Genomic DNA, 13,266 nt, shown 5'->3' on the forward strand with positions numbered 1-13,266 from the left:
ATCAGATGGCTAATACTGTTCAAAATAGAGGCTAATCTTGTCAAAATGGTTACCATTTTCCCTACAGATTTCCTATGAAGCACTAAGAAACAGCCATATCATAAGAAAGTTTATGACAGTTTGCAATACTTTTAACCTTGGACCTTCTGCTTTAAAAAAAGTTAAGCAGCTCCATATTTATGTATATGTATATTTATGTATTCCCTTTAGCAGTATTTTACCTGTTCTGAGGACCATCACCAACCAAATATTCAATAACTCTGTCCACAATTCCTCTTTCTCGAGGAAGAATAGGTCTTGCTAAAGGAGGGCCTGGAGGATGAAGACCTAGGAAAACATGAACCATGTCAAATTGATTTTCTACTATACTACTGTATATAATCTTTCGCTGTGCATGCTAGTGCAATAGAAATTCTGCCTGCTTAATATGAATTACCATATTTCTTAATCTACTAGGAAAGCTGCAAGTTTTTTCAACCCACAATAGTTGAAAGTTCTACTGCTCCTTCATCTTATATTAAATCATTTTACTTTCACGCTTTAAGTTCTTTAGAAATTATTAATTTAATGATGTACTTAATGCATTAATAGCATTTAATGATTACTCACAATTATACGTTTTTTAAACAAGCAACTAAGAATTGAGTTTTCTTTATATAGTCTGAATTCTGCATGTTCAATTTTTCAAATTTACACCAATATATCTGGTAGAAATCAATTACAACACTAAAAGAACTAAAAATGTTACCAAAGAAGCCCCCACTGGTTTCTGTGCGGTTACTAGATGGCAGGAGCCTAACTGGAAACATGCCCAGTGTATTCAGTCTACATATTAAACCATCTAGCCACTTGGTATGTTTGCATCTCCACATTTATTGGAAAGTTGGATATTTTCAGTTATGCTTAGTCTAAAAAGCCAGACCACCACTATTGATATAGATATTTTTAAATTCTATGTGTTTAACTACTATCAAAATAAAACTCCTTTAAAAACAAGTAACAACAATAGCTGCTACCACCTTCATCTCTATTTACATAGGGCAATTAAAGCAGATGAATGTGTGTGGAAAGACAAATGTGTGTCAAAGTTTTAAAACTTCTGCTCTACTACAAGATCATTACAAACTGCCAATGGCCATTTAGGTAGCTTTCAGTCCTTACTTCTACCTTCCCTTCTAGCCTTGACACAGAAGCTAGGCATAATGAGCAACAAAATTTGGTAAGAAACATCACCATTCAAATAACTAAATACCTAAAATCACTTCCCAAGGACACATTCCTTGCCAAAAGGCATTTTATACAAGTCAACAGCTTAGGTGGACTTTTATTGATGACATTCAGCTTCTGATTCTTTTTTCAATTTACTATCTGTCTAGTATTTTTGGGGGGAAGATATGTTTCACAGAATCTCCTACAAGTGACTTAAAAATACAAACAATGGACTACCAAAAGAGTAGTTTTTGTTAATAAATTGAACTAATTCAAAAGGGCATTTAACTGAAAGATACCAAGGGAAAAAAACAGTGGCTTTCAAGCTTCTCAGATGATAGATTTATCTTTCCGGTAGCACTTTATGCATGCCCTGGTGCTGCTCCCAGCTAAAATCATAGCTCCCAGCAATACAGCTCTTGTTTTCATACATATATGCACAGAAATAGCATGTATGCCATGAGTATAGAGTCAAAGACAACACAGCAAGTCTTGCCATTTAGTATACTGATCCAAGATAGGCTTTCAGTTTAGCTTTCAGTTTAAACACAGCATTAGATGTAACAGACAGCAATTACCATCTCAAACCTGATATCTTTTGTCTCTCACAGATGGGAGCAACAACGGAAAAAGTTACTTATACCAGAATGTGCTATATTCAGTTGTAAAGCTGAAGTTCAATAGCTATGTATGATTATCTAGATACCCTAGGACAAATGTCAGAAACACTGTTTCAAGAAGTAGGACCCAAATATTTTGAGCAATGTCCTCTCCAAGTCCTACATGCAGAACGAGATTAATCTCATCCTTACCATTGCAAGGCTTCTGTCAGTTCTGGAAAACTGACCTGAACAGACTGTCCTGATCTTTACAAGTACAATAAATTTGAATAGAAAATACTGCAATTTACATGCTTAATATACTTTTTAAAATAACTCTTGCTTTCACAAACAAGGGAACTGAAGTCAAGAGATATAAATCAGGGAATACATTCCCAAATTATTCTTGTATTCTGGGAACAAGTAGTACTCAAGACTAAGAAAATCCTCAAAGCAGTCACAGGAAAAAAAAAATCAGTCCAACATTAGCTAGGCAGAACTCTGTATTTCAAAGATTTTGAAAAAGCTGCCCAGAGAAGACTTCAAGCAAAATACATTTGCTAAAGCTTCACAATAAAAGGCCCAATGCTTCCATTAAAAAAGTGAATGGTCAATGTTTGACACAGGTGTGACGGCAAAGATCTGAAAGACTAAAAATCTGCAATAAAATTAAAACACTAAAATAATTTTCCTCAATATCTGGTTAACACTCATACATGTATTTAGTATTGTATTCAAAAGATATTGTTTTCATATGACCTGCATATCACAACATATGAAAGCTTCTAGTAGTTAAAAAATAAGATAAATATTAAGTAAAAGTACCTAGAACGTGCTCCAAGAAAAACTTCAATTACCTGCCTACTAATAACTCAAACCAACCATCTCAGTTCTCATGCTGTTATGGACACCAGTAATTAATATAAACATCAAAAGCAATCATCGTAGAAAGACTGGTCATTTTTGCAAAGCTTGGCAAACTCTCAACTACCTGCTGGTTATTAATTTTCAAACATATGGGAGCTCCGTGGTAATACACGTTAAATTGATTCTCCTCTACAAAATATAGTATAATGAAAATGAATTATTAATCTTCTCCACTTTAGAGATAATTAAGGCTATTCATATTTGTTGCAAGCCATGCATAAACTTGGATGCAATGATATTACTCTTACAGATACTGAATTTACATACTTCTCACTACAGTTACATGACTGAAGTTTTATGCGAAGGGAAGGTTTGGGAAAATTCAACAAAAAACAGGGCTTCCACATTGACAATTACAGCTGCTTGCAATGCTGCATACAATAGAAAAATGTGTTCGTTCCAGTGGAAAAAATGTGCCTATAAAGCATTAAATATTTTAATTAATAGGTTTGGCAACTGTCCTTTTAAAAGTGTTTTTTTTTCTCTAAACATTTTCTGCAGTGAAGGCTAACATTCATCCAGCTTATTCATTGTGCCTGAATCTTTTTCCAAGAAAAAGAAAGAATATAGCTGATACTATTTTATCATATAGCCAGACTCTTAACCAAGAAGGAACATGTGATGTTAAACTCCGTAAGGAATCTTCAATAAGCAGGTTTCAGTAAACACCTTTTGAAACAAAACGACCAATTTCTTTGTGTGTGAAGCTAATTTCTGGTACTTCAAGATAATCAGAAAGTATTAATAGTTTGCCTTTGCAGTTCATTCCAGGGATAAAAACAAAAAAAACAGCAGTTTCATAATACAGGTAAACGATTACTAAGCAAAAATAAGGCTTAAAGGATCTTGAGAGGAGCTAAGAGATCACAGCTCTTTGTGACTAGTTTATTCCACTATACCAAATATTTTGAACAGGCATGTTAAAATTCAGCTACCCAAGATTTTCCATTAAGAGACAGGGTGCCAATGTTCAGTCCTACTTTTAGATTGTACCATGGAGGTTAGTAAGCAAGGAACTACAGTAAGACTTTACCTGAAGTTAAAAAAAAAAATCAGGGAAATGCAGCAGATAAAATATTCTTGGTCATTGTATAAAAAGCAAAGAACAACTCCAAATTACAGTGGTGCTGAAAAGAATCTTGGCAAGTTGCATCCCTTTTACTTTCAAGATGACATTTTTATCTCCTTCATTGCTTTGTAATCCAACTTGACAGACACCTTGCAACACATGGAAGTCCTGGCACTACCCTGTCCTGCTTCACCTTCAACGAGCAGAATGAGAACAACAACTGCCCCTCCCTCAAAATCTCTCAAATTTTAGAACACGAACTAAATTGCATAAGAGGAATGCTATTTGGTAAAGTCCATCCCTTCTGAACAGCAAACCAGAAATGAAGGAAAAAGCATTTTCAGGATATGAAATCAAGTTTTAAGGAACATCCAGATTTTGACCTGTCAGTAAACACTTGACTATTGTACCAAACTAACATACCACTTTAGAAAAATTCAGCTACACCACAGACAACTTTTCTGGCACATTTGCTATTTTACACTTTAATCTATGAGTATAGACTGCATGAGTATACCTCCTAGAGTAAAAATTTAAATAAATGTCAGGATGCATGTTAAAAAATATGTGCAGGGTTTAGTGAGAAACATGAATGTATTCGGAAAGTGTTCTCCTCTGTACCTGATTTATATAACTGTAGAGCTCTTCTAAACTAAGAACATAAAAAGGTATGCTATATTGTTGACTACAGAATACTGCAAAGTTTTATTGCCATTTAAACAAAGAAGCCATAACAGTTAAATGAGCTCAGGCAATAGGTTTCAGCATCAAAAGGTGCCAGCTGTAAAGAGTTATGGCTAATTGAATATGGAACTCCTGCTTAATCAGATAACTGCTCTGCTATTTCCAAATGAAATGCCATTTCCATACTGTCTGAAAGTGGCCTATTTTATTGGTAACCAGAGAAAACAATATAAACTGTAAATAACATTAAGTGTTCTGTTTACCCATTCCAGGCACTGAAGTAGCAGGGGATCCAGGGTGCCTCGGTGGAATGTTTGACTGCAAGGACGGCAGAGCAGTTCTTTCCAGTGGCCCACTCAGAGCGGATGCATCCCTCTGCAGATTAGGAGATGCTGTTACTGGAACAAGTGATTTTGGAGAGCCTTGTTTTGGAGTTGCAGGTGTGGGTGTAGAAGCATTTCTTTGAGCTGTGGTCCTCTGACGAATTTCTGACAAGAATATGTGTGTACTGAATTTAACATTTAGCATTATAAGCAAGAAATAGTAAAAGCATATTAATACAGCCACTCCAATCAGCCAGAAATAACCAAATGAAACAAAACCAGAAGTGTCCATAACTAAAGATCACCAAGTGCCTGGCTGAGCACACCATAGAAATAAAGCCAGTACACAATGCAATGTTTTAATAGTAATGATTGGTAACTGTATATTTGGGGTAAAAGCCTTACAGAAGACAATTAGCAGATGCCTACCTTATAATTTTGTACTCTAAAGCAGAACGTTGGAGATACCATCAGGAAGATTCAAACCACAAAGTATAGATGGAACTGACTACTTTTTTACACTACGGCTTAAACGTGTTTCCAAGCATTTAGTATGGCAGTACAACTATTCAGTCCATGTCTAAAATATCCAGGCTAAGTGCCCAGAGCTGTTAGGAGGTTTGCAGATAAACAAAACAATTCTAAAATGATAACAAAACATATGCAGATCATCATAAACAGATTATATAGTTTTGTTCACTCTCTTCAAGAACACTACCAAACTGTGTACTTGGATTGTCACAAAGCAAGAATAGGCTCTACTGCATTGTTCCCTTACTTTTACCTCTTCTCAATCCACTATCATGGAGTTACTACTATGTCACTACCATGAAAAACTTGATAGGTTTCTTCAGCTCTTCTTACCTGAAGCCAGAGTTCTCATTAACATCAATAGGAATATCATCCCAGTAACACATTAGAGTTTGGATATTATAATATCAAGTCACATAAAATTGAAGTTTCATTATATTTATACATGAGTTTTTTTTACCAAAACAGTGCCCAGGAACAGCCATCCCTATCATCTATTTCTCATCCTTCTTGTACCTTAACACCTCTAGAGAGTCTTTGAAATACACTATTGCAACATCACATTGAAATTTACCCTCATTTCAGGACTCTGGACATTAACGTGGTTAACACGATGGCTCAGGCTATCTAAAGCTATATCCCAAGAATGTCTACACCTAAGGCTACAGTACCCTCCAGAACAAGTTTCTAGTACCCACAATATTTTGTATGAACTTGCTTAGTTACCTCTACAAGAAATGGAATTTCATATTGGAATTGGACTTCGAATTCATCTCCCTGAGTTTCAAGATTAGAGATATTTTTTCTGCTGACTTTGCAACAGGCTGGAAGAGTTTCAGTTCTTAGCAGGCAGTTTACAAGTAACCACAGGGAGATAGGTATGCTGAAGTCTTTTGGAACAATCTCTGTCCCTGGAAAATAAAACACTACCCCACTAAGCTTTCATATGTGCTGGGGGTACGGTAAGCATGTGATGAGAACTTGTACTGCCTAAGGAAGAGCTGCTATCACTGAAGTACTAGGTTAAACGTAAAAGTTCCGTTGGAAAATTGCCAACATCCAGTGCCAAGAAACTGCAACAGATGTAGGCTATGTTCTTGCCTACTGATCTGTACATATGAATAGCATTAGTAAACACCAGAAGAAAGAAAAGAGACTAGCAGTTTCAGTGAGAAGACTGCAACCACACAAGTCTTACTAAAAAACCATCTAGCTCAGTTTCATATTGAACAGAACAAATTATTAGCTTTCCCCTTCCACACCCTCATGGACATTGCTGCATTAACTGACGCAACTTGATCTTCCAATTTAGATCACCCAATGGGTATGAAGATCCTGTATGTTTTTAAGTTGATATTAGCATGTAAAATTGGGCCCCTTGTTATTATACTGCTCACAATCCAGAGAACAGGATAAATTAGCGAGCTGGTTGCAGAAATTCCTTAAAGGTTTCCTTGGTGACTTGTTTCAATTCTGAAGACTGCATTTTAACTGAGAATTCATTTATGATAAACTTCACTATTGACATTTAAGAGCTTTTTGTGAGAGACATTAGTAGTAATATTTCAAATCTGCCTACACTAAAATAACTAGAACACCCTCTCCATTTACTCATTCACAGCTCTGTGCAATTCTGACCAACAATCATGGCTAATCTACAAAAAATACACTGTATTAATAATGAACCTCCTGCAAACTTTCAGGCTTCCATAATTAAAGTCGCACAGGTTAACTGAGTAAAGTGTCTAATTGGTTCTCTACTCACAACATTGCTACTGCTGAGGAAATATGAACGAAGCTTTGCAGTTTTTCAAGCTTTGCCCCCCCCCCCATGAATTATTTTCATGCATCTGCTAACCAACTGTATGCATAACTTAAAAATAGACCTTTTATTCTTCAAGAGTACTGCAGTCCAAATTTTGTACTTACTGGCACTGAACAATACTGATACATAGGAGACATTAATAGGGCTACTTACAATTGATGATTCGGTATGATCTCTTAAGGAATATTAGGATATTGCTACTGGTGAGACCACTTTATCTTTCATGTTTACAAGCAAAAGTATTCTATTTCTCCCTCACTTCAAAACTCCCTTATTTTTATACATCATTTGTGTAAAGAGCTAGAGCACAATGCAGGCCAATATGTAACTCACACAGCTTGTTGGCTTTAGTGGTAAAGATCAACTAAGAATTTTTTTCTTCCTTTTGGTGCCTTTACCCAATCCACAGCTTACAGCCATCTGTTATTGCATTATTTTTAATTCAGATCATGCAGCAATCTCAATCACAATATATCCCCACTAACAGTTGTATCAGTACAGTTAAGGGAGCAGGTATCAACAATAGGATATTGTTGTTCTATATTCATTCCATCGCCAATATATACTCAACCTATTTTCTTCACGTGGCCAGAGTACTGAATGCTAATTAACTCTAACCCTCAAAATATTTCTTACTAGATAGTTCCTTCTGGACTTCCAGGTGTTTTCTTATGCCAAATCTCAAGATTTATATGAATCATCTGTTAAAACAATTAAAAAATTTAATAGCAATTTTAGAAGTGACAAAAATCACAAAAACTGCAAAAAGATCAAAGCACACAAAGCTATGATTGTTTTTCTGAAAATTAACTACTCTGTAATGCTGACTGATTAAATCTTCGTACTAAATAATTTAACGTACATTTTCATTTCAACTGGTAAGTCAAAAATTTACCAACTCCTTATCAACTGCTTCATATACAGCAAGTCCAATCTGATTATATATTGGTCGTTATTTACCCACTTTTCAAAAAAGACATCATTACAGAGCTTAAGATAATTAGTTCTGCTACATGACCAGTTTGTCTCCAAACTGAGACAAAATGACCAAGGAAGGGTTAATGTTAACTTGTAAGCTTCTATTTTAATTTCCAATTACTAATTCTACTGCATACATGAAATTACACCATAACCACATTAAGGTGCCATCTTGTTGTGGTAAGTTGTATACTGCACAGAACAGAACCTAGTATTTGTTTGGGGCATATATTATTTAGTGTAAAAAATAAGCTTGTACTTTTTTGATACCTAGAAATTGAATGAATTACTGTACATACCAACAATGGGTTATTTAGATAAGTCTCCCCATTTTCACAAGCTAAAGGCAAATACAGTGTCCCCCTGAAATACAATTCTGAATAATCAACTTTACGTGAACAACAGAGAAGGAACTCTAAATTCAATGTGTTGAGAGAACAGACTGGAAAAAAAAGGATTTGTACTGTACATGAACAAAATCATGCTTATGATACCTTACAAAGTTTGTTTTCCAATATCCTTGCCAAAGTTAAACTATTTTTGTTCAGAATGAAGCAAATTGTTTACATTAATGTGGATGTACCCAGAGAAGTTGCATGTTTATGTTTCAATTTTCTCAGTTGTCCTCACTTAGTCTCTTGTTGATACCATGATACGGTCCAGGAGCAGCATTTACATTCCTCTCAAATGGAACTAAACTGAAAGGTGCCTTCCAAGCTAATGTGTATCAGTTCCATGTACTAGTCTACAGCTAGTGCTAAGTAAACCCCCATAAATACAGTGTAGACAGCCTCCTTAGCAACAACTGTTTCACTCTACAAATCTACTGTTATACCACCCTTAATGTAGACCACAGCCTAACATGCCAGGCTTTTGGAAATTTGGAAATACTTCCAACTCTCTTGGGCTTCTTTCAGACACCTATTACAAATCAAGTCAAAGTCAACTGTACACCACATGCTGGATCCAACTCACTTGCGTTTGGTAACTCTGAGCCCTGGATCAAAAGCATGTGCACTGTGCTTGATAAACACAAGCATACACAAAAATAGTGAACTATCATACAATGTACAAATTGCTTGTCACCATTGCTGCGTACATAGCCTGGGGCAGCAGGGAAATGAACAATTTAAGAGTTTCAAAAAATGCTATCGAACTCTCAATACCACCAGGGTGACTAAAGACTTCTTACTGTCTATTTCATTTATAGCTAGTTATCTCTAGATCTCTAAGTAGAAACAGATGGCTCCAGGCAGTTTCACACCCTAGTCAGCATGGGAAAGACAGGCAAGGAGCAAACCTGAGAAAACATTGCTGTGCCTAGGCCACCAGAAGAGAAAAAAAGCTTTACTGCTAACATACCACATTTTAACTACTCACTGCCAATGTCAGAAAGGAAAGATAGGTTCAAAGTGTTTTCATGACAATTTAAACCTAAACAAGAAGAACAAAACAGTGCATTTGACCATGCAGCTTACAAAAGAATATTGCTCATAAATATAGGTGCTGTGCACCCACCAAGACCTGCATTTCAAGAACAGAAAAAACGAAAAATTCAGTTCAGTTACTTCAAAGCCTTCTGACAAGAACTAGACACGGAAGTTTACAGTTTCAATATATGCAATGTTTCTTTTATGGAAAGTGATGTACATCAGATTGTTTGATTTGAGCATGAAACCCTACAGGTTTAAGCTGCTTAAGACATCAAATTAGTTCTTACACTTTCTTGAGACAGATTTTTGTAGGTAATCTGTCTTCATTATCATTATGGAAAGTGGCCTTTAGACTGAAAACAACCATTAACACACTACAACTACAGCATGCTATACCCAACTTTAAGAAAAACCTAAGTATATTTTGTTTGCATAAGTTTTTGTTGTTTGTTTTAAAAACTTACAATACACATTTTCAGCACAAACACTTATTTGGACTTTCCAGGCTAGAAACCTCAATGCAACCTAGAAACAAGACTACCTTGAAATGCAAATATTTTTTCTTATACTATTTTATATAATAGCACCCTTACATGGAAGAAACTAGTAAGGAACTGTTCGTTTTTAGTATCTAGATGATACTTGATTTCTGCACTAGCTTTGTGGTATCTATGCATCCGCCATACAAAAATAGCATAAGTGTTGCATTAGGAAAGGTCTGACTAGACAGAAATGGACGCAGAATTGAAAAGCTAAGTCAATGAGCATCATATAAGATCTGACAGCCACTTAGTATTCAAAAAAATCCAAAAGTGTGCCCCAAGAACTTAATTTTATCTCTGCTTCAGCATCAGCATTAAACATCCTACTGTCTTGAATAGCATCAGCCTTTATTAACAGATCCATTGCTTGAAAAAATATAGAACAGTAAAAGGCATAGTCTAATAAACAGTCTATTAACCCTAAATAGAGGTCAATCAATCTACAAATCTTATTATAGACTATTTCTAGAGTGCAAATTGCTATGAAAGATGAGCATCTATGCTAAAGAGCAACCATTCTACAGGGTTATTACCTTGTCCAGGTCTTGGGGTTGCAGATGTTCCAGCAGATGGCAGTTCAGCTTCCTGCCAATTAATTAAAAATAACATTATTTGAATGTTCAGTTCCATGGTACCTTTTATATCAAATCAGTATTGGTATCAATATTCTCACCTTTGCATTTGATTCTGGATCAAACCTTTCAAGAATTAATTTAGCAGTCTTGTATGTTTCCTTCTCCATCACTTCCTCAAGCTGGAAACAAAAGGTTCCACATGTCAAGACAGAACTCTTCGAAGTACTTTCTCCACCCCCACCCATCTACAAACAACATATAAAAGTTACCAAAACGTGAAGCTCTCTGCCCAGAGAACCAGTACTGTGTGCAGATACCTGCAGATTTGGTGTACTCAGAGATGAAGTTTTGCTTTCAAAAAGTTCAGCAACTCGGAACAAGGCTACTTGTATTTAACAGCTTTATTGCAAGGAAACACCAAATATTGCTAATTGTTTACATATAATGAGGAGAATAATTACATGCACCAACTTCAATAATGGAATGTGCAAAAATCTATCAGCCATCATTATTGGAAGTTATTAGACATGACAAGCGAATGACAGGCAATTCCTTAGATTTATTTCCTCATAGCACTTAATGCTATTAATTTAAGGAAGGTCGTTAGCCAAGTGCTTTACAGAATAAAGTCTCTGTGCCAATTAACTGCTGTCAGCATTGATTTTAGATTATTTATTAGCAGAAGCAATTAGCTTGCTGCAAATGCTGTGAAAATTCACTAAGTAGAGAACAGCCATGGAATTTGCTCAAATAACTTTAAAGGCTAGATCTTCATCTTTACAGCAATTCAAACTGCTTTTCCGAAAAAAGGGGAACATGTTAAGAATTTAAATAAAAAATTTACTGAGAACTATGCATACTTCAGGGAGTGTAATTAAAGCACTTCATTATTACAGCTTTTTATTTACAATGCACTCAAGTGGCTTTATAGCTAATACATGGGCTTAATTAAAAAAGTAATCACTAGAGAAGTATCATTTTAGTGGTTAACAGCTAACATCAGAAGCTTAACTTTAAAATGGAAATAGTTGAAGTTATGACAAATAGCTAATATATAGAGAAATTATAATACATTTTACAGTATCTTAAGCAGACCTTTTCTCCTAGATATGCTGACTAATGGCCACGTTCAGCTAAAAGTGGTTTTGTTTGTTTGTTAAGTTTGCTGTTGGCATAAACTGCAAAACTGAAAAGGTCAGTGGTCAAAAAATTAAGTTGCCTCAAACTCATTTATCACTGCTAAAATAACAAATGGGGCACATTAACATGACTTTTAGGCCATTATTTTGCTAGTGAGAAACTAAGATTTCAACCATTCTGTGTATACAGACCTTGTATTGGTTTTATATTTAGGCAGACCTCAGAATTACAAATAGACCTCAGAAGATAAATAAAATTCACTCCATTTAATGGATACACAGTATCCATTTAACAGCCCACTCCTACACACAAACAGAAGTTTAAGACAAGGAATACTACACAGGCTGTTAATTAAGGACTGTTAAAGCAAAAGGGAACGACTAGGGAAGTAGAAACCAATTTCCTAAACTTATATTTCTGCAGGACTTTGGACTTAACCCACTAACTTTGTAAAATAAATGCCACACAGTGTGCAGTAAGAACAGAATTAAGGGTTTAACAGGAAAAATAAAGTATTTATTGCTTATAAAAGTGCAAACCATAAGGCAGCCCTTCATATGAAGGGGTGATGTTAGTGAGGTGAAGCTGCAAAGTGGGTGTTAACAATCAGTGTCAATATGGCCCCCAAATCAAAATAAAGAGCCCTAAGTCACTTTACATCAATGAACATATAATGCATGCATGTGCCTTTATAGCAGCATTGGAAAGTGAGAAAACCTTCAGCAGGACAAAGAGACTTGTAGGAAAAAGTAAAAATAGAATGTTCCACCATCACCTGACACTTGCCTTACCAAACAGACTTCTTGACATACTAGTATTTGATAGGGTGGTAGTTTTTTTGTGGATACATAAATTTTGCAAAAACGGTAATACACTTTGACAAATTAAAATCTAGCTCTCATCACTAGATTCCAATGTCAAAGTTATTCTCACTCACATCACTGAATTATTAGATAATTCAACAAGTTATTCTTCATATATTGGAAGTTATAGACTTATAAACCTAATAGAGCTGAATCTAAACAAGAATTCAGGTTCACAACCTAGTCTTCACAAGTTTCTTGAAAACTCAGAGAAATTCTCAGGACTTCTATAAGCGCATATAGAGATCCTGTGGTTTTACTTCTAGAATATATGTTTCTAAAACACATTGAAATTTGGCCGACAATACCATAAAAGGAATCAAGCAGATCAAGCTTTCCTTAATGATTGAGCAAATTAGTATAATTGCTGGAAACAAATAAGGGCTTGTGTGTATAAGCTTTAAATACTAAGTCTGTAGTCCCAAAGCATAGAATGAACTTGCTTGTACACTGCCGCAAGTTTATTTATAAATGCAACTCGAAGTACTGATTCCTGGATCATTCACCATTCCGAAACGACCTCAGAAAAGTAAGTTCACCTAGTGCTGAGCAATGGAACACACTGAAG

At 35.4% G+C, this 13,266-nt stretch overlaps 1 protein-coding gene across 3 annotated transcripts in view; it reads right to left on the minus strand.

Annotated features, from left to right (window-relative positions):
• Positions 1-13,266, minus strand: part of LNPK (lunapark, ER junction formation factor) — a 39,066-nt gene that overhangs the window by 8,669 nt on the left and 17,131 nt on the right. For 2 of the 3 annotated variants that reach the window (XM_083841551.1, XM_083841550.1), the window contains exons 7-10: positions 10,794-10,874; positions 10,654-10,705; positions 4,752-4,976; positions 222-327 (exon numbers count right to left, since the gene is read on the minus strand). In XM_083841551.1, coding sequence (XP_083697677.1) covers positions 222-327; positions 4,752-4,976; positions 10,654-10,705; positions 10,794-10,874 — 464 coding nt within the window. The remainder of the gene's footprint in view (positions 1-221; positions 328-4,751; positions 4,977-10,653; positions 10,706-10,793; positions 10,875-13,266) is intronic. The other variant, XM_083841552.1, reaches the window with a different exon arrangement.

This window comes from Anser anser (assembly GCF_964211835.1).
Source record: "Anser anser genome assembly, chromosome: 6".
Lineage (NCBI taxonomy): Eukaryota > Metazoa > Chordata > Aves > Anseriformes > Anatidae > Anser > Anser anser.